This window comes from Grammomys surdaster, unplaced genomic scaffold (genome assembly GCF_004785775.1).
Source record: "Grammomys surdaster isolate TR1022 unplaced genomic scaffold, NIH_TR_1.0 150, whole genome shotgun sequence".
Lineage (NCBI taxonomy): Eukaryota > Metazoa > Chordata > Mammalia > Rodentia > Muridae > Grammomys > Grammomys surdaster.
Genome location: NW_021604608.1, coordinates 18,147,516 through 18,175,495, shown reverse-complemented (window position 1 = coordinate 18,175,495; position 27,980 = coordinate 18,147,516). Strand labels below are relative to the sequence as shown.

At 42.3% G+C, this 27,980-nt stretch overlaps 1 protein-coding gene across 3 annotated transcripts in view; it reads right to left on the bottom strand.

Moving 5' to 3' along the window:
- Tbc1d1 (TBC1 domain family member 1) overlaps positions 1-27,980 on the bottom strand; it is a 188,516-nt gene that overhangs the window by 157,901 nt on the left and 2,635 nt on the right. For 2 of the 3 annotated variants that reach the window (XM_028765211.1, XM_028765210.1), the window contains exon 2: positions 21,720-22,219. In XM_028765211.1, coding sequence (XP_028621044.1) covers positions 21,720-22,136 — 417 coding nt within the window. In that variant the 5' untranslated portion in view covers positions 22,137-22,219. Of the gene's footprint in view, positions 1-21,719; positions 22,220-27,980 lie in introns of those variants that run through there. The other variant, XM_028765212.1, reaches the window with a different exon arrangement.

The window sequence follows — 27,980 nt, the reverse complement described above, 5'->3', positions numbered from 1 at the left end:
CACACACACACACACACACACACACACACACACACACACACACACACACACACCAAGGGCTGGGGACATGGTTCGGCATGTAAAGGCTCTTGTCACCAAGCCTGAGAACCTAAGCGTGATCCCCAGGACCCACATGGTAGAAAAAGAGAACAGATGTGTGTGAAGTTGTCCTCTGACCACCACATCCTCATGCACTACGTAAGACACCCCCCCAGCACAAACAAATAAATAATGTTTTTAAAAAATCTAGGCTTGTCAAGTTCCAGAGCCCATAGCCTATACACAAACACACACACACACACACACACACACACACATTTTATCATTTTGTTCTTTGCATATATGCTTAACTATGTATGCACATATATAAAGATGTAAAGATTTATATGTGTGTGTATACATATGTATATGTATAGAGGGAGAGTTGTATATGTTTGTATAGGAAAACACGTAAACAGATATACATATACATATATATGTATGTGAATATGAAGATTGTATATATAAATATATATGTGTCTGTAAGTATTGTGTGTGTATATATATATACATGTATATGTGTGTGTATATATATATGTACAATATATGTGTAGTGAAAGGTATGAGATTATTTTTGGTCTTAGAAGTCAGGTGCCATGCCCTGCTTTAACCATATGGTATGACATCTAAGATAATATGATATTCTAGAAAGCTCTAGAATGCTTTTAAATTTATGTTAAAACCATTTACATGGAATTGGTGCACACATGGTGATATGGTGAGACTGGAAGCCATTTAAAATTGTTTTGGGGCCTGGAGAGACAGCCTAATGGTTAAAGGTACCTGTTATTCTTACAGAAGACCTGAGTTAGATTCCCAGCACTTACATGCTAGCCCTCTTCTGGTGTCAGATGGCTCAGTACACGAGTGGTACATCCACATACATGTGGGCAAAACACAGGTATATGTAAAATAAAAAATAAATTAAAACAATAAAAATTTGTCCTGTGAATGCCAGGTATGGTGGCACGTATCTTTAATCATAGCTTTATTCATAACCTTGAGAGGAGGTAGGTGGATCTCTGTAAGTCTGAGGCCAGATCGGGCTTCCTAATAAAAGTTCCAGGCTACATAGACCCCCCAAAGAGGAGGAAGAGGAGGAGGGGGAGGAAAGAGGATGAGGAAAGGAGATAGAGGAAGAGAAAGAGGAATAGGAGGAAGAGGAAAAGATAGACAAGAGATGGAGAATGAGGAAGAAGATAATGACGATGACCATGAAGATGGAGGAAGGGGAGAAAGGCGCACTAGAAAGAAACTAAGCTGTGGAGAGAATCAGATCCTGGAGTGTAGCCTCAGTTTTGGAATTCCCAGCACCTCGCTTTTCTGAGAGGAAGATTTTAATGTGTAAAATGAAGTATCTTGACTTGAGGTCTTATTAGGGCCGTTCTTACTCCCAAATCACACAATCCAGGAAAATTAAATGTCACACGGAATCCCTCTTGCAGTAATATCTAGCTAACTAAAGTGGAGCAATACTTGGTTCTAAGTGGCCCTGAATTTATACTTTTCAATTTAAATGCATGTTCTACCTGAAATCTCTACAATGTCCTGTTTTTCCCAAGAAGCAAGCGAAAAAAGTCTAATTCATAATGAACTCCCGACTGGTGTATATATTAAAAGCTAAAGTAATTTGACTTTGTTGGTGGTGATTCCTAATTCCTTCAATAATTAGAAGTAAGTGAAGTTGTATTTTGTTAAGAGTTTAGTGGGGTACAGCATGCACCAGGAAAGCCATGAGTGATAGAGAACAGAGGCTATTTCTGTCAAGGGGAACCTGAAGGGGCTCGTTGAGAGGCCATCCTTCAGCAGGGCCTGAGAGTTGGATTTCAGAGACTCCACTAACGACTTGGGTTGTTTACTCTGGCAACTGCTCACACATGCAATCTTTAGCTGCCACTGGGGGAAAAAAACCAGTGACGAATGAGACCGAGATTTTCCCAGATGATTCCAGTTCCACCAACCAAAATTCACGGGAGGAAAAAAAACAAAAAAAACAAAATACAGCAGAGACTCAAAATAGAAGGCTTTAAATCTAATTCATTGTGTGGGACGTTCTTTCTCAATCCTGCTTGGTTAGGATCCTCTTGGTTAGGCAGAGTACTAATCAGATGAACAAGAGTTAAAGACTGCTTCACTTCATAAAAGGATAGGCTTGTAAAACAAACAGAAGGAAGGGGTGAAAAGATCAGGGGATCACACGCGTGACAGTTTTTCATAGTTGGGGATTTTAAAGGAAACAAAATAAAACACATGAGAAACTACTGGGTGAATGACATAAACTGGGCAAAAATAATGATAACCAGCATGCTCTCTTACTTTTTTTCCAGTATCGGGAATGAACCGGGGACCCAGTGTTCATTAGACAAACACTCTGCCACTCAGCAATGTCCCCAGCCCTGTTCTTACTTTTTATTCTAAGCAAGAGTCTCACTCGGTTATCCAGGCTGCCTTTGAGCTCACTCTGTAGCCTGGGCTTACCTTGAACCTTTCCTTCCTCCCACCTCAGCGCCCCATAGCTAGGAAGGCAGGCCTGCTTCACCAGGCCCAGCATCATCAAGGTTTGCATATAAACCTCAGAGAAGCCTGTGTAGTGAATAGTGTAGGCCTGGCAAGCTCAAGGTTCTGAGTTTGATTCTTAGCACTGAATGTGCATGTGTACACACACACACACACACACACACACACACACCACCACCACCACACCAATGACTATGATGACCAAGGAATATTTTTTAAGTTTAAGGGACTGCAGATGTCACTGACTGATAGAGTATTAACACTAGCAAGTACTTGACTACTAACCCGAGACAACAAAGCAAAAAAAAAAAAAAATAACAATAATAAATATTTTCAGATCTTACCTAATTTGTCAAAATACATGGCATTTAATATTTCACTTTACTTCAAGTTAGATTATACGTCCAATACATGTTTTTATTTAAGATTTCCTGAGCGACAGAGCTAAGCACACAGAACCAACACACAATGCAGCTGAACCTGCTGAGCTCATAAACAGGTTCTCTGTTAGGATGACACAGAGGTTCCCTTCTTACAGTGGGGTCATGACCCTATAAACCCATCATAACTCAAAACCTAGGAAACAGGTACATGGAAATACTTAGTGGGTAGCACCCTACACAGCCTCATGATCCTATAGCTAACTGAGCTGTGGCTTGGGGACATTATTCATCCTATCGTAAGCACAGAGCAAAGAGCAAACTTGGAATAATGGCACAGGCTTTGAAACCTTGCTGCTACTTCCAGTGACACGCCCTCTCCAACAAAGCCCCCTCCCCCCCAGCCTCGCCAAACAGTGCAGTCAAATGGAGACAAATCACCACACCTCTTCCTTTCCTGGAAAAGAAGTAACTTCCTAAATAACAAGTTAGTTTTCCCTCCGCTCATGTGGGGCACTAGATGCTTGGAGCCATGCAGCATGTACGCAAATGTGTGGAGCTGTGCAGCATGTACGCAGATGTATGGAGCTGTGCAGACTGTGTGGAGCTGTGTAGCGTGTACATCCCACATGCGTTCATCCTCCTTGTATTTTTTAAGTGTACCCAAGGTGCTGCATAATTGTAGTTTATTCACTGTGGTTGGCATTTTGTAGTTCCTCTAGCCCACGAGTAATCCATTCTATTGTTGATGGATATTTATATTGCTCACAGCCTTTTGCTGCTATAAATCATGCTTTTACAGACTTTACCTTCATGTTTTCTGACATTAGTGTGCATGATATAGACTTAGGAATGGAAATTCCGGATCACAGGGTGTATCAACCAGCGTTCTGTTACTATCATAATATACCTGAGGCAAGCTTCTTTATATAGAGAAAGAGGTTTATTTAGCTCAGGGTTTTAAAAGTTCAAGGGCATGGCAGCTGTGCCTGCTCAGTTCTGGAAGTCACCCCCAACCCCAGCTAAAGACATATCATAAAGGGGTGTGTGTGTGTGTGTGTGTGTGTGTGTGTGTGTAAGAATAAAAGAACTATGAGAGGTGGGCTAGGGTCCTACAATACCTGTCAAAAGTAGTCTTCTCAGGGGCTGGAGAGATGGCTCAGTGGTTAACAGCACTGGCTGCTCTTCCAGAGGTCACAAGTTCAATTCCCAGCAACCAAATAGTGGTTCACAACCATCTGTAATTGGATCCAATGCCCTCTTCTGGTGTGTCAGTGACAGTGTGCTTGTATACATAAAATTAAGCACCTAAAGACATGTTCAACATCCTTAGTCATCAGGGAAATGCAAATCACAACCTTGAGATTCCACCTCACAACAGTCAGAATGGCTAAGATTAAAAAACTCAGGGGATAGCAGATGCTGGTGAGGATGCGGAGAAAGAGGAACACTCCTCCATTGTTGGTGGGATTGCAAGCTGATACAACCACTCTGGAAATCAGTCTGGCAGTTCAGAAAACTGGACATAGTATTACCTGAGGACCCAGCTATACCATTCCTGGGCATATACCCAAAAGATGCTACACCATATAACAAGGACACATGCTCCACTATGTTCATAGCAGCCATATTTACAATACCCAGAAGCTGGAAAGAACTCAGATGTCCTTCAACAGAGGAATGGATACAGAAAATGTGGTATATTTACACAATAGAGTATTACTCAGCTATTAAAAACAATAAATTCATGAAATTCTTAGGCAAATGGATGGAACTAGAAAATACCATCCTGAGTGACATAACCCAATCACAAAAGAACACATGTGGTATGCACTCACTGATAAGTGGATATTAGCCCAGAAGCTTGCAGTACCCAAGATACAACTCACAGACCACACGAAGCTCATGAAGAAGGAAGACCAAAGTGTGGGTGCTTCGGTCCTTCTTAGAAGGAGTAACAAAATACTCACGGGAGCAAATACGGAGACAAAGCGTGGAACAAAAACTGAAGGAGGGGCTGTCAGGAGACTGCCCCACCTGGATATCTATCCCATGTGCAGTCACCAAAGGCAGACGCTGTTGTGGATTCCAGGAAGTGCATGCTGACAGGAGCCTGATATAGCTGTCTCCTTAGTGGCTCTGCCAGAGCCTGACATACACAAAGGCAGATGCTCACAGCTAACCATTGAATTGATCATGAAGTTCCCAATGGAGGAGTTAGAGAGAGAACTGAAGGAGCTGAAGGGGTTTGCAGCTCCATGGAGAGAGCAACAATACCAACCAACCAGCGCTCCCAGGGTCTAAACTACCAGCCTGGGACACATAGTGGTAGGGACTCATGGCTCCAGCTATATATGTAAGGGAGGATGGCCTTGTCGGGCATAGGTGGGAAAGGAGGTCCTTGGTCCTGTGAAGGCTGGATGCCCCAGTGTGGGGGAATTCAAGGGCGGGGAGGTGGGAGGAGGTAGGTGGGGGCACACCTTCATAGAAGCAGGAGGAGGGGGATGGGATAGGGGGTGTCTGAGAGGGATGAGGAAAAGGGATAACAACTGAAATGTAAATAAGTAAATTATCCAATAAAAATAAATAAATAAATAAATAAATAAATAAATAAATAAAATTTTTTAAAAAGAGTATTCTTCTCCCCTCCACCCCATCCCACCACCACCCTATGACTGAAGGACTTGCCTGTAGGTCCCAACTCTTAGGAGTGCCATGTCCAATTCTACCACTTTGGGGAACAACCCTCCTATAACAACAGGCTTCTGGGGTATATAATCAAGTAGTCTAAATAGTACAGGCCTCTTTTCTATTCTCCTGTCTTTCTCCATTTTTCTCCATTGTTTTCTCTCTAACTGATTTCAGAACCCCTCTTAGAAGGTCAGTGAATGTTATACCATTGATTACAACAGCTTCAATGACTTTAAAGAGGAAGGCAGACCTTCCCTCCCGGAATCCTTACATTTACAAGCTAGCAAAGCTGATGGAAGCATAGTATCCGTTCCCACCATAGATTAAACTATCTTCTACATGTATGAAAAGGCAACCTTCCTTTCTCACGCGGGCTGCCAGAAAACCTGGATCCACCATCACTGGTCTGCAGTAAGCACATAGGTCTTGCACTTCTAGAGGGTCCCATAGTCACCTGCTTCAGAGCAGGGTACATATGGCACTCTGGGAGGAGGCTGAGGAACCTCCCTTTATAGCACACCCTCCAGGGAGTCAGTGGATGTTAACAATTAGAACTGCAGGGTTTTTTTTTTTTTTTTAACCTTCACTTTCATCTGCAACTTAGAACTGTGATCATCGTTTTCCCTTTCCCTGTTGGACAATATTTAATCCTCAGGACACTGGATTTCATGTATAACAAGTTACCTATGACACCTTCTGCTCCTAAAGCCAAATTGGCACACAGATATGAAACATTAGAGTCCACATACAGGAAGGAAAAGCCGGGTTGAGCTCACTAGGGGAATATTCATACCTAAGAGGCTTGGGTCCTGGGCTGGATCCTCAGCATCACAAAACCAAAACCATTGAAAAGTCTAAAGAGACACTAGATTCAATGTGGTTTCCCATGAACCTACTTACAGTTTCTTCATGATTTGTTATGCACCAATCAAAAGGGACCATGATAGGAATAGGGTGTTTCTTCAGCCACCATTCTGAAGCTTTTCAGATAGGACCAAACTACTTCAAAGAATTCTGCCTGTGCTTTGTCTGAGCCTAGATTTCAAAAAGCTGCCTTGGGGCTAGAGGGATAGCTCAGTGATTAAGAACTTTTGCTACTCTGGCTTAGGACCCATGATCAGTTCCCACCACCCCTTACAACCATCAGTGACTCCAATTCCAGAGGACACAGTGCCGTCTTCAGGCTTCTGTGGGTACTACAAGCATGTGGTGCAAAGACAAACATGGATGTAAAAACACTCAAATACCATATATACATACATATATATTAAAGTTTGAAAGGAAAAAAAGTTTCCTGTCAACAATAAATATAGCAGGGTAGGAAATGAAGGCAGTGACCACATGACCCGACCACTAAAGTCAAACAGCATCTGTTTCTACAACAGAAAACACTGGAGTCCCTCAAAGTTGGATTGTTTTACACTTTAGTGGCATTTTGGCTTCTGACTGAGAAGCACACAGTATTCCCAACTAGAGCAGCCAGGCGTCAATTTCTGTCTCAGAAAGAGCTCTGGAGAAAACTGGCCCAGGGTGGCTGTTTATTGTGTGCAGACAAGCTACAGAGTCATGATCCAAAGTTTCAGAAGCATACACACTTTAAGGGCTGGCAGTCTCCCTGCAGTGAGCAAGACAGAGTACGAGCCAGACAGGCTGCACAAGATTCAAACAGAGCCAGGACCTTCCCACAGGAACCGACAGAAGCAGACTCAGCAATCACATGGGAAAAGAAAACAGCCAGTTCCACTCACTGCATGGACTTTGACTCTGATATCAACCTCGCCAGGACAAGAGACAAAGCAAAGCATCTAGGGTAATTCATTTCTCAAAAGTTTACAAAACAAAATGCTACAGTCTGTTTGCATCTCTGTTGGGTGTCATCACAATTGCCTCGCTGGAGACAGAGACATTTTTTAAAAGCGATACTAAGAGTTAAGCATGGCTCTGGGTGATAGCAGCACACACCTTTAATCCCAGCATGTGGGAGGCAGAGGCAGGTAGCTCCCTGAGTTGTAGGCCAGCCTGGTCTACAGAGTGAGTTTAGGATAGCCAGGGCTACACAGAGAAACCTGTCTCAAAAAACAACAACAACAAAAACAAACAAACAAACAAACAAAAAAGGCAAGCAAACAAACAAAAAGTCGGTATGGTGGTACACACTACAACCCTACCTCTAAGCTGGCTGAGGCAGGGGATTGCAGGTTCCAGACCAATCTGAAACACAAAGTGAAACCAGGGGACTTGGGAAGGTATGACAGTGGTAAGGTATGACACTGTGGCATAGCTGCAGATGTCTGTAACCCCAGAACTGCAGAACAGAGACAGGGGGTCCCAAGAGCTGCCTGGGTAGCTAACGTCAGTGAGTTCCCGGTACAGTAAGAGCCTGTGACTTAAGGAGACAGAGAAGAGAATGATAAAGGAAGATGCCTGTCACCGTGCTCTGACCTCTGTATGCTTGTGCACAGGCATATACCTCCCCCATCCACTGGTGTGAATACACACATACACACACACACATACAGAGTATACACATACACACACAAAGCAAACGTGATAAAAACGTGTAACCCAATTCTACTGGGCTTTCAGAGATAATGATATTAATTTTCAGGTTTTACTAGTACAAGCCAATTTAAGTAATATATACATACTAACTCATTTAGTCTTCTTTTTTTTTCTTTTTTCTTTTTCTTTTTGACAATTGAAGATACTAGAACTGGCTTTATTCCCATTTTACAGCTGGAGAAACTGAGTCATAAAGAGGCTAGTACCTTCTCCCAGGTTGTTAGACAAGTATGTGGCTGCATGCCTGTTGACAGCCACAGTGAGAGGAAATACTGACCTGGATTTTGATCTAACGCTATTGTAACAGTTCATCTGGCAGATGAAAGCATAAAGGTTTGTATTTAAGCAGTTCTGCTTCACTCTGCACCAAGCACCTCCACAAAATTATATTCCATTTGCATAATGGCATAATGATTTGTTTCTAACATGAAAAATTCATTCACTGTGTCTAAAACAAAAGAATGGGCTAGTTTTGCTTTCACAAAAACATCATCATAGTTAAGCAAAAGTCTGTGGTGACTCCCGAGGGAATCGTGGATTTGGACTCCAAAGAAAGCAGGAGGTGAGGGGCGGTAAACAAGGCTGGGGATGTGGTTTGCTCTGTAAAGAACCTGAATAAACCAGAACTCGTGGTAGATGTTTATAACCCAGCCCTCAGCGGATGGAGGCAGGCAGATCAGACGTTCAAGGTCATCATGACTGCATATCAAGTTTAGGGCCAGAATAGTGGGTCTTTATCTTAAAATACAAAAGCAGTAGATAGAGAAGACTGCTTAAAAACAGCTTAATGAGGGGTAAATACAGTCCTCATAAGTTAAAGGACAAAGACTTCAAAATTAGATAGATAGATAGATAGATAGATAGATAGATAGATAGATAGATGACAGACAGACAAAAAGTTAGGTAAATAGATGATAGATAGATGATAGATAGATAGATAGATAGATAGGACAGGACAATAGATTTGTGTTATTGGTAAAAAAGAAAGCTTCACTTTCAAACAAAAAATAAATAAATAAATAAAATAAAATCAAGACCCAAGAGACCTTTAAATGAGGTCCCAGACTTGAAAGAGCTAACTTATCTATCTTTTTCTTGCCCTACTAACCCCTATATTAATTTAAATCACTGGTAATCATATTATTAACTATATCCAGTTGTTATACAGAGAAGGCTCCTTGCAATGCTGTGGATGTGATTAGAGGACTATCTAAGGGTCTCATTTCTCTAACAGAGTTGATGCTGGCAGTGTTGAGGGTGTTGTGGTGCAGGTAGTTTCCCATAGGGACTTGGAGTGCCTGGGAAGAACAGATCTGAATTACACTAAAGTCCACATCACCAAGACTCACAAGGAGGGATGTATCACTTTGTATCTAGAATATTCATAACACCCCCATCCCCAGAGGGGAGCAAGCCTCAAAAAGAAACAGAATACCCTGTGTTGTTCAGTGAACTAGGGGGATTAAGGAAGCAAACGACAAATGAGCACTCTGTGACTCCATCTGCCAAGCTCCACCTAGAAGAAAGAGCCTGTCTCATTCACAACAGGTTCCAAACTCTCCTTGGGAACAATGCTAATTGTCAAGGAACAGCACAAGAAAGCAGAGGACCCACAGAGATATGATGGGAGGGACTCTTGTCCTGATGCTTACCCAGTGTCACTTGAGTTACCCTTGTCTCTGTGCTAGCTGTGAAATGTTCACTGCTGGCCCTCCCTAGAGAGAAGTCTTCCCCGTGCCTCCTCACGTGGCACCTTCCTTCCAAAGCACACACATTAGTTACAGAGTTACATACTAGTCTACATAGTTGTAGCTAATGCAGACAGATTATGAAGCCTCTTCTCCTGGCGATGATGAGTAATGAGAGGCACCACCCCTTGGTACCATCTGGCTCCTTCTCCAGCATGAACGCCCTCCAGGCAGAAGGATATAAACCAACAGCAACTGAACTGAATCACATAAACTTGTCAGAGGTGGGTGGGACACTTTTAGGGTCAATGTCTCTCTTTTGTTTTACAGATTACATTTATCCCAAACTACTTAGATACTTTCTAATAAGGTGGTTATATCACCTTATTAACATTTTATTATCTCTCGGTGGCAAGATGGTAGGGTACTTTCTGTTTTCCCTTCTATATTTATACTTTTTCTTCATATTGACTACAATGACTATGTGTCTTCTTTGTAGTGATTAGAGATACAAAGCTTTTTCCCCCCTTACTTCCAGGCTAGGTTCATGTAAGAAAACAGCTGAGCATGTACTGAAAGATGCCAGTAGAACAGGCTAGAAGATTAGTAAGAAGAAGAAAAAAAAAGCCTGCAGTTTAAATGAAGACAAAGTGAAGCCAGGCGTGGTGGAACACACCTTTAATCTCAGTGTTCAAGAGGCAGAGGCAAGTAGATCTCTGTGAGTTCAGGGCCACCCAAGGCTCATAGTGAAGTTGTCCTTAAAATAATGATGATGATGATGATGAAAAGATTATCTTACTTTTCTATCACTGGGAAGAGGCACCCTGACCCAGACAATTTATAGAAGAAAGCATTTAATTGGGTGCTTGCTTCCAGCTTCAGACAGCATACATGACCATCGCGGTGAGGCGTGACAGCAGGCAGGTAGGCAGGCATGGCTCTGGAGTGGTAGCTGGGAATTTTCACAAAGTTGGAGGCGGAGAGGAGAGACTAGAACAGCCTGAACTTTTGAAACCTCAAAGCCTACCCACAGTAACCAATTCTGACAAGCAGTAGAGAAACTAAGTAGAAACACTGTGCCTGTGGTAAAATATATACAAACATACATATATATATATAAAAACAAACTTGTGTCTCAATGTACTGTCAACTCAAGGGATGACATTTACAACTGAATGTCATGAAATCAATCGAGATTTTCTCACTTGTTAAGGCTTATTCCCCTCTCTAGAAAAAGTTTTTAAAGCAAACAACAACAAAACCCCTTGTGCCTGTGTCTACACTGACATAGTCACTTAGCCCTGACAGAAGAGGAGACACTTGTATTGTTAAACTACCTAATCCGTTTATCTAAGCATGTATTTAAACAAATGACCCCAAGATTCTACATTAGTTCTTCTGAGAAGCTCTCACACAGGAAGCGTAAATACAAGTAGCTGTTCCTTCTTCCCCAGTACTAATCACATGGAAACTCCCTATTGAATTAAAAAGTTAACTTTAAAAGTTCTTTGGGCTATGTTTTTGTCTTTCAGCCTTTTTACTTCTCATGTTTCTAGTTTTAAAAGGCCCTTTAAAAAGTATTAAGTATGCAATCATAGAAAGCCTCAAGGGAAATATTATCTAACAACTCTTGACGATTTACATTGAATCATGCTAGCATTTTATAAAATGTTTTATGTGCGAGAAATGTTATATCAGTTTTAAAAGTCTGTGTTGTCTATAGCAAGAACAACTGCATCACGGATAATAGGTAGATGAAGCGTACCTTACAAAAGCAGTAAGGTAAGCCTTGTGAAGAAAAAGCCAGAAACTCACCAAGATTATATTGGTTTTGTCACTACGTACAACATAAGAACCGAAGAAAAATCTGAAATCTTATTTGGTCTAATTTTATTGTCTTTATAAAGCACAAGCGCTAGCTGCCGCTTTTTGACATAAAACAATGCTATTTTTTCCTTTTCTTAGTCCTCATTGTGAAAGTCACTGACTGGCCCCTCATTTGTCACAGACAGGCCTGAGGCAATCTACAACTTGGAGGAAGGAGAGAGCTAAGATTCTAGAACTCCAACTGTATAAAGGATGATTGCAGAATGGAAATCGTTTGGACGTGACATTTATTCTCTTGCATGTACAAGTGGTCTCCAGATGTTTCTTTTTAAGCTTTGAATCCCATTAAGGCATGCCATCTTGATTAAAATGTAATCTCTGGCTTGAAAGTTAACATCAGAGAGGTGGCAGAGAGCAGCAACAGGCTCTGAGGCGTGCCCACTGTTAAGGGGATTGTCTTCTGCCTTGCTTCCAAGAGAGAGAAGCATGTGTCTACGAATCTATATTAGCTTGTTACATCTGCTTGGAGATAGCTGTAACACAGAGCCAAAAGAAACAATCACAAAAGAGGGAAATGGGAGAAACATAGATGATCTGTTAATAGAAGTGGGGAAATTATTGTAAAATCCAGATTGTAGCAGAATGCACAAAATTATTTCCTATAGAAAGATCTAATTTTACAAATAAGAGCATATACCTATAATGATTTACACCAAGGTTTTAATGTTGGTTTCCCTAGGAGATGCCAGTAAAGGAAAGCTATTTTGATTATTTGTTTCAGCCCTGACTGGCCTAGAATACACTATGTAGACCAGACTGACCTCAAATTGAAGATTCACCTCCCTCTGCCTCTTCAGTACTGGGATTGTAGGCTGTGTATCACCATGTCTAGTTTACAGAGAAACTTTTACTTCTAACTTTAAAAAAATAATAATTAAAATTTTGTTTGTGTATTTGAGTTTTCCCTACACGTATATCCTGCACCATATGTAGGTGCCCAGTGAGGCCAGAAGAGGGTGTTAGATTCCTTGAAACTGGAGTTACAGGTGGTTGCAAGCTGCTATGTGGGTGCTTGGAATCAGACCCAGATCGTCTGAAAAAAAAAAAAATCAGCAAGTGCTCTTAACTTCTGAGCCACTTCTCCAGACCCCACTTCTAACATTTTAGACTAACTTTTTGACACTGAAAATAAACATATCTACAGTCACAAAAAAAAGTACTTTTGTATTAGAATGAGCATAGGTACTGACTGGGTCGGTTTTGCAGCTGAGAAGACTTAACTGACAAGTTACTGTCAGACACAAAGACTGCTCTATATTGCTAAAGTCCTTTTTCTCAACTCTCACCAATAAATGCCAAGACAAGGTTGTGTGCATTAAAATCCAAAGGAGAGAGCCGTGCAGATTTCAGGGGAGTAAGAGAGTTGAGCATTACTCCAAGGAGACTCTAAGCCAGTGCTTCTCAACCTTCCTAACCCTGCGACCCTTTAATACAGTTCCTCGTGTTGTGGTGATCCCCCCAAATGTAAAATTATTTTCATTGCTACTTCATAACTGTTATTTTTCTCCCATTAGGAAGCATAGTGTAAAGATCTGTGTTCTCCAAACATCTTTTTTGGGGTCATGACCCACAGGTTGAGAACTACGGTTGTAAGGGAAAAGAAGCTCAGGCGGGGTGGTCAGAAAAGGGGTCATCTCAGAACACAATTCTGATGACAGGAAAATCTGTGAACTCATGCAGCTGCTCAGGGGGTGTGACAGAACATGTCCCCTGTAAGCATGACTGGGCCATGGGATGCCCAGGGATACACACACACACACACACACACACACACACACACACACCCCAGTGCTGAGGAATCCATTCAAAACCTTGAGAGTCTGAGAAGGCAAAGGCAGCCTGGACTGACTTCCTTCTGCCTGACAGTGATGAGTTAGGAACATTGATTTTCCTCCATCCATACTCAGTTTATCACAGATGTCCTCCTTTGCATCTGACCCTGCTGAGTACCAAGGTCTAGTAGTGACAAAAAAAAAAAAAAATCAAGGACCTTCTTCCCTTAGAGCTTAGGCAGGTGACTGGGTGGATAAGCGAGAAACAAGAATAAAGTCAGGCGACTCCTGGTAATGGGAATTACCTGGGATGTATTCCTAGTGATTCCAAGTAATATGCTTCCTAAAATAACAGTCCAACACACTGCTAGACTCAAGAACAGGCCATAGCTTTGAAATGTGACCTTTAGAGAGGTCTCTGAATACCCTATCATTAACAAATAAAAGCATCAAAGAAGGGGAACTTGGGGCCTCTCTGTGATGAATGAGGAGGTTATTTCTAAAAATATTGTCAGGTCACCTGATATAGTCTAGTTCTACACTAACCCATGGAAGCAGAATGTAAGCTAAACATGTATTTTTAAATTATCTGGTAAACACATCTGAAAATAATAAAACGAACGAAGGAAACTTAATTTTGATCCATGTAATTTAATCCCAAATATACAAAACATATTTTCGATACATAAGCTTCACAAAATCTTATTGAGATATCATGCATTCTGTTTCTCAAACTGTGCCTCAGTTTCCACGGTACTTCCTCTGACAGGCATCTCTTTCCAGAACGGCCACACATCATGGGCTCAGTAGCCATGTGGCTACTCTATCAAAGAGGAAAGGTCTAAACTATAAATATGTCCTTTTGTGATACAAGTTAACTTTAGGTTCAACATCCTTATAAAATCTATTCTTAGGAATAGATTTATTTTTCACAAACAATTATCAACCTCAAAGCATTTGCCTAAAACTGCAAGACAATGGCAAGTGGCTCATGTTGAAAAAAAAAAAAGACTTAAAAAGAATTAAAGTCAAAGCATATCTCCTGAAGCCCATGCTTCTAAAGCCTTCAGACTCATTTTTCAAAGTCAAAAATAAATTATGTAATCAATCCAGTGTCATGAGCAGAAACCTTCCAACAAATACTTCAGAGTTCATCAAGTCCTGGACATTCTTTTTATAGATGAGAAGTTCCCTTGCCAATCCTTGCACTCGGCAGCCGACTTCTGTCTGGCCTGACAGTCAATCAACTAAGTTTTAGCTGGCATGGATACTACACTGTCCCCTGCAACTGCACAGTAAGTCCTAGATGACAAGCCACTCCAAAGGAAACTTCAGAGAATGAGTCGGTATTGGATAGTGAAAAGCCTTAAGAACGTGACTAAGAAACCTTCTCAGAACCCTTTTCCTGATCAGTAAAAAGGAAGACAAATGGCTGAACACAGCTGGCACAGGTAAAACCACTGTAGCAGGGAGGATGGCTAAGAGTATCTGAAAATGTATACTGTGTTCTTCAGAGTCATTGGACTTGGGGACACAAGGCTCAGTGGTAGCCTTTGCCCATCTTCACTTAGGAGAGTTCTAAGCTGGCAAACAGAACAGCCATACAAGAGGCCCACTGGTAGCCAGGCTCTATTTAGAGTCCTGAAAACTGTAGTGTGGATAATACTTGATATCTTAAAATTCCAAACAGATGGCAAATTTGATTGTTTTGAAACAGGGTCTCACTATGAATGTCTGACTGACCTAGAACTTGCTCTATAGACCAACCTGGCCTCAAACTCACAAAGATCAGATGAAAGTGTGCACCACCAAACCTGGTCCAGATGCAGAAATTTTAGCACAAGTTGGCCTTGGGTAAAATGTAAACAAAGCTAACACCAGAAGGAAACAATTTTAAATGTTTTAAATTAAGTAACATAGTAGCCAAAGCCACCCTGGCTTTAATATAAGTGAGCTGATGTTAGGGTTCATTGTTGCCTTATTATTTACAATCACCAAGGAAACATATCTCAGCAGATATCCATGAAGACACCTATGACGTTTCCAAGTTTAACTGAGGAAGAAAGCCCCTCCCTGAGGGTGGGCAGTATGCTTATAGGGTTGATGGGTAGGATCCAGGACAGAATATAAAGGAGAAGGCAAGAGAAAACACTATCATCCCTCTCTCTCTGCTCTCTGACTGTGGACCCAACGAGACCAGTTCCACACACTCCTACTACCATGCTGTCATTGTCACAATAGACTCTATTCCTGCTTAAACAGTGGACTGAAGTAAATCCTTCACTCTTGAAATTGTTTGTCACACAATGAGAAAAGTAGTAATCCAGGAGGACTAAGATATCAGTCTAACCAGTTGCCAAGGCCAATTTCAGACCACCCTCTTATTTAATGCAAGGTAACCCAGAGCAGGGGTGGGGGGTGGGGGGTGGGGGTGTTCTTAGTCCCCATGGGGCTCCTGAGAAAGATGCTGGGCTTACAGAGTCTCAAGCGAAGATACACTGTCTTTTGTTTTAGATTGTACCAGAAATGTTAAAAAGTAACAGTATTAATTTTTTAGTCTATGACTGGCTAGAGAGACTTTAAATTTCTGTAAGGGTGCCTACACAGCTTACCTTGAGATTTGTGTCACCTCCAAGCAGTGTAGTTTATGGGTCAGCAAGATGTCTCAGTGGGTAAGGACACTTGCAGTGCAAGCCTGGAAACGTGAGTTTAATCCCTCAAACCCATAATAAAGCTGGAGAGAACAAACTCCATAAGGTTGCTCTATACAATCCTGTACTCACTGAATCATGTACACAGAAAGTAAAAAACAAGAAAAACTGCCGGGTGGTGGTGGCACATGCCTTTAATCCCAGCACTTGGGAGGCAGAGGCAGGTGGATTTCTGAGTTTGAGAGTTTGAGGCCAGCCTGGTCTACAGAGTGAGTTCCAGGACAGCCAGGACTACACAGAGAAACCCTGTCTCGAAAAAACAAAACAAACAAACAAACAAACAAAAACAAAAAAAACAAAAAACAAAAAAAAAAACAAAAAAAAAAAACAAGAAAAACTTAAAAGAACTATAGCTTAGTTGCCATAGAAAAGAAAAATCTTTTCTCTCCTAGGCTGTAAGAAGTATACAGATACATCTTCTTCAGCATCATTTATCTTCTCCAAACAGACTTCTAGACATGCATCTCCTACAAGGTACCCAACCTTCACTCCCTGGCCCTCTCCCCACACCACTCTTATACCCTTTCCCTCACATCAGCCCCTCAAACTTAGACAAAGGTATGAAACTGCAATGATGAAAACCTCCTGGCAATAATGGAAAAGGGCAGCTTAGGAACATCCCCCACACTGGTGACACCTGTCCTGTCACAGTTATTAAATACCCACGCTGTGTACAGACTGGACAACAAATCCAGAAGACCAGAAGCAGAGCCAGAAATAGTATTTGAAGAGCTGTGTTCCAATTTGATAAGAAACAATTAAAAGCACTTGGTACCATTATGGTACTGGAACGGCCACTCAGTGGTTAAGAGAGCTTGCTCCTCTTCCTGAGGACCCGAGTTCAGTTCTAAGCATCCACGAGGGCCAGCTCACAACTACTTGTTAGTCTAGCTCTGAGGAATCCGATGCCCCCTTCTGGTTTCTGAGGATAACAACACACATGTGGCATTTATTCACTCATATAGGCACGCAGATACATATGAGTAAAACCAACAAAACTATATCTAGAGGCTGGAAAGATGCTCAGAGGTGACAAGTGCCTACTGTTCTTCAAAAGACCTGAGATCAGTTCCCAACCCAGGTCTGGTGGCTCACGCCTGTCTGTAACTCCAGCTCTAGGAGACCACATATCCTCTTCCAACCTCCATGGACGCTTGTACACACATGCACATCACATACCATGTTACTTAAAGAGATGATAGTTTCTAAGGAATCAGTCCACGACGGTGCAGAATCATGAATGCATAAAAGCACAGAGATAAACCAATGGATTTTAATATAAAATGTGTGTAGAGCGCCTTCCGTGGACTCAGATTTTACACTGCAGCCAAACTGTAAGAAAGCATCATTAGCTGAATTGTAGTGGCATTAAAGGCAACTGACTGCAGCTTCTCTGTTTGGTCGCTACCTGTCTTTCTGAAGCTACTTTTTTTCAGATACTCGATAGAAATGACGTACTACAAAAGAACGGACGGAGAGCAGCTACAGGGGACCTACCATCTTCTCTTAAACAGACACTACAGCCATCAGAAATAGTAAAGTCTGGCCACCGTTAACTGCTAAAGGCTTTTTGGAAAATATAGTTACAATCTCTAAAATGTTGTTCATGTTAACAGATAAGGAACGCGTTGCTTTTCCATTTAAATAAAGGCAGCATATTTGTAATATCTCCATTTTAATTCCCAGTAGAGCAAGTATTAATAGACATGAGCCACATAAATTAATACTCTGCAGGCTACTTGATAACTTTTAGTTCGCTTTGTTGAGATGGGATCTCAGCTGGGCAGTGGTAGCACATGCCTCTAATCCCAGCACCTGAGAAACAAAGGCATGCTGATCTCTGAGTTCGAGGCCAGCCTCATCTACAAAGTAAGTTTCAGGACAGCCAGAGCTACACAGAGAAAAACCGTCTCAGAAAAACCAGAGGGGTTGGGGGAGTCTCTACCTATGTAGACCAAGTGGCCTCAAACACACAGAGCTCTACCTGGCCTCTGCCTCACAGGCTCTGGATTAAAGGAACATGCCACCACACCTGACTCACTTAATGACTATTTAAAAGGAAACATTTGCCCTCAGGCAAAAACATTTCAGATGCTACTTGGTCATGGATACTTTTCTCTGTGAAGCCATTCCAGAATGTTCTACGGAACACACAAGGAAAAGGCCTTATCATGGTCTACCTGTAAAATAAATCCTCTGCTTATTCTTCTTAGATATTCTGCAGCAAATTAACTCAATGTTGATCAAAGGATTTCCTCTCAAGTAAGCGTTCTATGACTATATCCATGGCAGCGAAGGTACATTTGCTTTGGCAAGCATGATCAAGGCTGACCTCATCCACTTAGAAGACGCCTTAATCTGGAGAATTCTTTCACGGAGCAAATGTTACACAACAGTCAAGAGAAATAAATGCCAGTGCAGGTTAGCATGCTCCTGCAACAGATAATCCTGTTAGGAGGCGTGTCTCGAGAACATAGTAGATATGCCAGTTAGGATCAGGGCCACTGTCATTTACTGTTTTATTTCTGACAAGAACAAAATGCCTGACTTAAGTAGCTATGTTGTGAACAACTCTCTCAAATAAAATGAGTGGGCTAGCCGCAATTTACACTCTAATGACAGCTCATGTTGGTGAAAACTGTACACAAGCCAAAAAAGAGCTGAAGAATTAATTTATACTACCAAGATGGCTTTTTAGAATATTTCAGAGAAAGACTAGTTCTCTACTTGGAGCAAGACTAAAAGCCTCGGTTACAGAATTTTGTTATAAAGCTCTCTTTCTTCAGTCAGGTGTCCAAGTAACTGGTCAGTGCTTTTCACATATATCTGGGAAGTCTGGTGGGAGCTGAGCTTATAAAATGTTGGTCAAGTCTGACAAACATGTCACCTGAGGGCTGAGGAAGCACATTTCCATAAACAATGCTCTCTTTTCTCCAAACACTTGGAGAAAAGTGAGATTGCTACTTATTCTGCCTCTATAAGACCTTCTTGAGTACAAAGGCCTGGGACATGGCTAAGTGAGTAAAGGAGCTTGCTGCTAAGCTTGATAATGTGGGTTTGATCCCCATGACCCATAAGGTAGAAAGAAAGGCGACAACTCAAAGTTTTCCTCTGGCCTCCACTCATACTCTATGGCATATACACCTCCTCCATCAAGTGTACACAAAATAAATCGATAAAATATAATTTTAAAGCTCTCTTGAGTACTTTTCATGGCCATAAATGCTTATGACTATGGTCGTTTTCTTTCTTGTCTTGGCAGTGCTTGACATAGAAGCCAGGGATGGATGTCTGCTTGGCAACGGTTCATAATCTCAAGCCAGCTCAAATCTCGGCTTTCATTCCACCTCACTTGAGCCCCCCCCCCCAAGCAACTGCATGAGATAATAACTATAACCATTCCCACCTTACAGATGAGCAAACACACTCGGTTGCCTGAGGTCACTAGTTTATAGGTAACAGAGACAGGATTTGAATCTAGAAGTTACTCTCTCTGAACTTTCAAGTGTGGATCTGTGGGGCATATGTGAGATGAGGCACAGCAACATTACATGATTCATGGTACTGGGGTATTGGGTAGGGTGGTGGCTTTTAGCTTCACCTCAGCTTTACTTAAAAAACAAACAAACAAACAACGAACCCTCTTCCTTCTCTCAGGGCATGTGTCAGCCCTCATCCTGCCTGTTCGTCATGCTCTTGACATGCACCACTGACCCCGATCCCTCCTGGAACATCTGCTCCCTTCCTTGCTTCTGCTAATGACCTCTGAGACACTAGTCAGAGCAGCAACCACTGAGTCAGGAAGAAAAAGGAGCAAACGAAAGTGAAACTCCACAGATCCACTGCTGTCCTTTGATATCTTCTGGGGACTTACTTGGTCTGGGATCCTCCACAGACACCAGAACCTGGAGATGCACTAGTCTCTCATACAAAATATCAGAGTTTGCAAATAGCCTCCACATCAACTCCTGTATCCTTCAAATAACCTCTAGATAACACCTGGCATAGCACCAGCGCTCTGTGAATTGTTATACAGAGTGTTAAGGGCAAGAGAAAGTGTTTGTACTTGTTCAGCATGGTTGCGCCCTCTTGGCAAATATTTTTCTATCTGCTGTTAGCTGAATCCACTGACCCGAAACCTATGGCTGTGGAGGGTCAAGCTATACTCGGCATCAAGAACATTCCTTTCCAAATGATATTCTTACACCCCGGAGAGTATGCAAAAGAACCCGGTAAGAAGCAATAGAAAATATTGGCATTTCTATTCACATTTTTAAAACCTGAAATTGGGAAAACATAGCTGGCCATAGTGGGGGCACTCCTATAACCCCAGCACTCGGGAGGTGGAAGGAGGAGGATTAGCAGTTACATGAGAACCACAGACTGTACTGTCCACTTCCTTAACATCCTCAATTGGTACCAGTGGCCTACAGCTCCAGTCATATCAGGGTGCTAATGCCTAGCACCTGAGACAGCAGACATATTCCTCAAGCCACTCGTGGGGTTAGCTGTGGGACCCATGACTATCTCTTGTGTACTGTATTAAACTATAGTTTCCTCCATGGGTCCAGTTGAGAAAGTACCTGCATAGATTATATTTTCATTTTTACATGTGCTGATATTCATGAAATGGAGGAGCGACTTGAAGTGAGCCCTACAGAAAAAAAATCTACGAATAATTCTGGTCACCATGCAAGCAGAAATATGTAGGAAATAGCAGAATATTGACCTCGCCTCATACATTCCTCTCAGACACATCATAATACCGGGGTGATCGGATCTGACTAGAAGTTAGTGACAGGAAAAAGGGCACAAAAGAGCCCTGATCATATCACAACTTAGATTCATAACTCCTGTTCTTATCAACAACCTTTGTATGGGTAAATGTTATCTGTGCCTTGGGAAACTGACTAAAAGTATATTTATATGGTTTTAAATACTATTTTTTTCTTAGTGGTTTATTAATAACTTAATTTTTTTAGTGATCTAGAACTTTGCTACCCAAAACGCATTTGCAATGGAATAGCCTGGCCTTCACCTGGTTGTTTATGAGAAACGCAGTCTTGGGAACCAAGCACTGAGCTATGTTGTTTTTTATTTTTTTACTTTTACCCCCATCACCAATGGCTTACATGCACATTGCAACTAGAGAGACACTGACATTTTAAAGCAAACACTTTGAGGAACATGAGTCCTGATAATTCATTTCTTATCTATAATTCTAGTCAGCTTTTTTTTTTCTGTTGAATTTTTGACTCCAAAGCTTATCGTTTTAAATATATATTATAAACGACCTTCAACAAGCACTATAAACTTTCCCTATAAGTCCCAAATTTTGTTAAGCAATCTCTGTATAATGGCAGCGTTTTCTCATTACTCCCCGTATACTGGAAACGAGCATCCCGACCCTGGCACCGAACAAACGAACTCTAGCCACCCATGCGTTATCATTTGAGACCCATCTCAACTTACTTTTGTTTGATCATCCGCTTTAAACACATAGCAGAGGCTCTGCTGGTGGGCAGCATCCTCCTTAATGAGACAAGCAAAGTAGCTTGGGTCGTGACTGTTGTGAATCAGTTTGTGAACACGCTGAGGCTTACACTCAAAGATGCTGGAACAGATCAGTGGGTCCCACGGTTGACTTTTCTTCAGGTCAGGTTCGCACCGCAGTCCGGAGGGCGAAACCCAAAGGCGGACTTGCTTCGTCCCAGGCTCCTTTTTGGAGCACTGGCCACTTAGTCTTCGTACCTCGGCTACCACCCATGGCAGCATGGGCATAGTGGTGAGAGAATGCACAGGTAAGGAGCCCACCAGCTGCAAGCCGAAGTCCACAGAGACCTCGTTAGGGAACGGATGCTTCCTCGCTGTGAATGTGATTGCCTCCATCCTGGGAGAGGTCTGGAAAACGTGCTACTATTTTCCTACTTTAAATGAAGTAATCTATTTCACGTGCTTCTGAGGGCAGAATCCTGGGGGAGAAAAAACCAGGGCATTAGAATTTAATGAAGCCACAGCGATAGCTACTTGCAGAGTTGTTATTCCAGAATTTAACAGTCTGAAACTGAAACGTAAGAAGAAATGGATATTCGTCCAAATAAACCCAGCCTAGAATGAGATTTCCTGAAATTGTATTACACCTACAACTAACCAGCTACACCAAAAAAATGGTGTAACTGTCACACTCAATGTGGGACACAAAGACCCTCCTGGGAATCTGTTGGAGAATATGAGTGTCATAGTGTCAGAGGGAGAAAAGCATGGTGCCAGAGGGAGCTAGAGAGATGCCTCAGAGGTTTGGACCATTTATTGCTCTTATGGAGGACTTAGTTCCCAGCATCCACATGTTGGTTCACAGCCATCTGTAACTCCAGTTCCAGGGGATCTGACACCTCCGTCTCACTTGTGCAGCCACCAATCACGCACATGATGCACAGACATACATACAAGCAAAACACTAACACGTAAAGTGAATAAAAGACACACACACACACACAAGGCTCACCTCTTAACAGTCCCATCATCTTCTATCTTTGAGTGGCTTCTCAAAGTCCAAGCTTTTACCATGTGGACCTTCTGGCAGCATTATGGATGGATATGACAGTACTGGCCAGAGTCTCTGAGATTCCTCCCCGATCCCATCAGTCCTGACTCTACCATATAAATATATCTGACCTTTCTTTCCCCTAGGGAATGCTTCTGCTATTCTACGAGTCATCACACGCCATGTGCTCTACACATGAACGTTCTCTTGGACTCCTAAGCCTTATATTCTCTCAGATGTCCTCTTCCGTACACTTTTTGGCTCTTAAGATAGAGAACCAGTCACATCCCCAACTATGATGTGGTTTCTCATGGACTGGTGCCACAGTACATGCTGTTCCATCCCCCTCTTTAGAAGATCAGACGTATCACTGACTGTAAGGGACCACACACGTACACTATGTATATGTGTGTGGGTATGTGCACATGAATGCACTTGTAGCTGACAAGCAAGCCTTCACAGTTAAACTGCTGAGAGAAGAAATAAGATTCCTGCGTGGAAGGTAAAGGACCGACAGCAACAACCAGAGTCAGCACTGATGCTAATTTCCCAACTTCCACGGGACAGATGGCACCTGTCACAGTGAATTCCAGTAAAAAGAAGCTGGGCTTAGGGATCTCCATTATGGGAAGGAGTACATCCACCTTGCACCAGAGGAAGTCACAAGTTCTGTCAGCTGTAGATGTTTACGTCAGAATTATGATGAGAGATGTAGTTCAGAACAAAAGCATTCGGTATCCCTGAAACATTAGAGACCCACAGAAAAGAATCATTGCTCAACCAGCCCCACTCTCATCCTTTGACTCTAGCCTAAATATTTACATCACTGCTGAAGCAACCACAGCCTCTTTCTTCCTAGTAAGTCAGAACCACCAGCAGCATGTCCTTTCCATTACTGAACTCTGAGCCCCGTCATTGCGGTTATTTTAAGAGTCTGAACGGGCATCCTTCAACAGGGTTGTAAGCTTTATAAACTGTTAAGGTTTGGGGTTAGAAAAATCAATATTCAAATTTTAAACCTTTTCTAAGATAGAAATGAAGTCTGTTTTTTACTCTGTTTTCCCATACTTCATATATATGTACATACATATATATGCATGTGTTCTAAAAGTAACATTTTGTATTTTGAACATAGCTTAGAACTAATTTTCAAGATTTATTTTTATTATTTCTAACTATGAGTATGTGTGTGGATATCCATACTCATACCCTGCACATGAGCAGGGGCCCTTGGAGGTCAAAGGTATCAGGTCTCCCCAGAGCTGGAGTTTCAGGCATTTGTGAGCTACCCAAAATGGGTGTTGGAAATCAAACTCTAGTCTTCTAAAGAGTAGTATACACTCTTAACTGAGGAACTTCTCAAGCCCCAGTGCTATAGGTTGGCTTTTTTTTTCATTTTAAGTATTCAAACCTTCAACAATAAAGCAGTATATTATTTCATGCCTGAAAATATTTCATGAGAGTGGGAGTCTCTCCCTCTCATTCTCTACTCTAGTATACAGCCTTTCATATAATCCAGTAAATAATATTCTCTCTCCCTTTACTGGTAAAAGCCTGGCTTGATGTCCAATCTTGTAACTGAGTCTGCTTTACGTTCTAACCGTTGACAGCTGCTAATCCCACAACGTGTTTAAAGAAACTCTAGAATTAGCACAAAGGGCAGACCTGAGACCTATCAATTATTTTAGGTAATGCACTTATAAATCAGGTGGTAACAAGCATGACAAAAATCCCTCTCCACTTTCTTGTCATTTCAGTCCCTCAGTGAACAATCATTCATCAAGTTAGTTCTGCCATTTTCTTGGCAAAAGTATTTGAATGCTTTGGGTGCTTCCCTTTCCAACCACTCTTGTAGGATTCTGGCGTGTCTGTGAAAAGCAGTTAGACCTTAACACTGCTTAGAAAAAGAATCAAAGTGAAGCTCATATCACACACAATTATTTCCAAGTAATTCAGATTATTCTAACATAAGTGTTATGGTTTGGATATGAACTGGTCCCCACAGGCTCCTGTTCTGAGCAGTGGATGCTGCTGTTTGGGGAAGTTGTGTGACCTTCGGGATGTGTGGCCCAGCTGCTGGGAACAGGATACTAAGGCTATATCCACCTCTGGTTTCAGCCCATGCTCCTTTCCCATTCTTTCAAGATGTAAAGAGCCTCACCACGCTTCCCACAACGCAGGCTGACCCCTTTCCTCCTGTCAATCACAACAACACAAGTTGGCTAACTTTGGCCACCATGATGAATTGGTATTTTTTGAGTTCATGATCCAGAATGAAGTCTCTCCCCTTTAGCTGCTTCTGCTTGGTATTTTGTTGAAGCAAAAAGAAAAGTAACTAATGCAACAAGATTCAGAATAACTTAGGCTAGGTAAGCAATCATATTACTTTTCAATCAAAAGTGTCATGAAATAAATGAAATACCTCATAAGATTAGCAAATTACTGCATCATTTTCAGAACTATCCCAAGTCACCTCACTTTCAGGAGTAAATATTTTGCATTTTAAACTCACATGTGAACCACCTATTGTGAGGTCCCTTCTGTCTTGTACCCATATCAGTAAACATCATGACCTGTTCCTAGGCTCTTGTTAGTAGTCATGTGTGTACAAGCCTGAGCCTCCCGTATAACCTTTGAACATAGCTACCCAAACACAGAGCACACTTTTCCTGGAGCTCTTTCAATAATCTTGTAGACAAGATCAGCTACTCCTGAAAGGATGCACTTAGGATCATAAAACTTTAAAGAGAGCCAGGTCCTTGTAAGCCACTTAGGAATTTCCCTCATATATGAAACAAAGTGATTAGGTTCTAGAGAAGTGGCTTGTCTAAATTAAGTGACAGATTTGGGACGGTCCAAGCCCCTGACTGCTATCCAAAAGCTGGAAAGAACCTCAATTTCCCCCATAAGAACACTTTCAAGAGTGAAGTTAAAAAAGCAAGTCTCTTAACTTCTCCAAATCTGAAGCTTATTCTTATAGAAGAACAAAATAAGATCATCTCCAAGTTTCTTCTATTTCTAAAAAATCTGGTGACTGCAATTTCCATAATGCAGGATACCAAATGTCCTCCACATTGTGTGAGGATATAAAGCTGCTTCCGTCTTCTATTGAAGAACAAAAATGTGGGAGAAGTACATGAAGGCTAAGAACAAGAGAAGCCGGAGTTCAGCAGCTGTGCAGTGGAAACCCTCTTTCTTCCCGGCTCCATAGCACCCCATCCCAGCAAACCACAGAGAGTAGGATAGAATTTTTCAATAGTTAGCCTAGGCAGTTTCAGCTGTCACCTGCCCAAATGCTGCCAGAAGGGTACCAGGGCTTGTCTGGCTGTGAAAGGGTTCTTGGTTTGTGGTAGAGCACTGGCTGGAAGTAGCCCGGAGACCCTGCAAGGGACGGGCATCCATTCTGCCGTGCTCTCAGAATCCAGGGTCCTAACATTCGGTCTAAGATCTCCATTTGACCTTCACTGTTCAGTCACATAGGCCATTGCAGCCCCTCCCAAAGAGCACAGGTAGAGGACACGACTACAGGCCTCAGACCCTAAAAGGATTTACATAGTAATGAGATACCTGAAGGCCAGAGGGCAGAGCCAATTAAGCATTCTTCTCCAGACCCTTCCCCCTTCTCTCTCCCTATTTAACTCGGGTCTGCCCTGAGTTTTACAGGGGGTGCATCCAGATCCATCTACCATCTGCCATGAAAATAAACCCTTTTGGAACCATGGACTTTCTAGTGTCTTTGGGGCCCGCCATGGGAAAACGTGGAGAAGGCCTTTAATGCTGAGCCACACTTAACTTCCTGCCTGGAGGAACTTTCTGTGTTCCAGCCACAAGGACCCGGATCTTCAAGCAAGCTAGCCAGGCCGCTGAGTCTGCTAAGCCAATACAGTAACCAAGTATCTCCCATGGGGTGCTGCCAGGGCCTCTTTCTTCTCAAAACCCCCCACCACCTTTTTTCTCTCTTGGCTGTGGGTCGGCCGGTCACTCACCCACATGCCCCCAGTCTTGGTCCTTCCATGGCCTCTCAGCGGCATCTGAGAGCCCAAGGGCTTGAGATCAGTCATTCCCGGTCACCTCCTGGCCCAGGGATCCCCAATCCAAGAGCTCTGTGCCCCCCGAAAAACTACCAGACTGAGTGAGAACTCCCCCCACTGGGCGAGGCCTGTAGTGCCCATCCAGTGCCATACGCAGAGTAAACTCAGTCAAGATTCCTGAGCTCCAGTCTCTTTGGAACTGTGGGAATCACAACAGCCCAACAAGATTCAAGAATCCATGCCTGCACCCACACGCTCGAGCACATCATTCCCTGCAAGGGCTCAATGTGGTTTGGGTGGATGCCCTAGTGTCACGTTCGAGAAGACTGGCACCCAACGTGGTGATGTTAAAACAAGATGGAACCTTTAAAAGGTAGGTCCTAGTGTCTTGGATCAAGCCCCTCCCCCCCCCCCATGAAGAGATAAACACTCCTCTCACTGTGAGTTACTTCTGCAAGAATATATTAGTTCTCACAAAAGGGGTCTGGCTCCCCCCCCCCACTTTGCTACTTCCCCTCTTGGCTCAAGACCTCTACCTCTCACACATCCTCTAACTTCTGATGCTATTCACCATGTTATGTCACACTCTGGGTGCCCTTACCATATATCTGTTCCTTGATGTCCTAGTTTGGTTTCTGTTGCTGCAGTAAGACACTGATCAAAAGCAGCTTTGGGGGAGAAAGGTTTATTTGGCTTACACTTCAACATCACAGTCCACTAATGAGGGGTTAAGATAGGAACCTGGAGGCAGGAACTGAAGCCAAGACCATGGAGGAATAACACCCACGATAGGTATTATCTTGTAAGAGAGAACTGGTTGCTGTTATCTCGACGGTGACATCAAACTCAGAATCAATTGTACTTCTAAGACATAGTTCCCACACTCTTCTTGATCTCATTAAAGCCTAAGCATTAGGGTTATTTCATACAATCCAAAACTTTCCTATGTGTTTGCAGTCTGAGAAGGGATCTATTGCCTTTAGACCTATGAACCAACCAAATTGAATTTTGGACTGAAAAATATCAAAACCCTTGACCGTGGAAACCATCATGTTCTTTGTGAAGAATCTTCTTTTAAAATATTTTCACTGAAGTATAGGGTTGAGAAGGAAGGGGGGGGGGGGGCAAAGACAGCAAAGCAGTTTGCATAGGAGCATC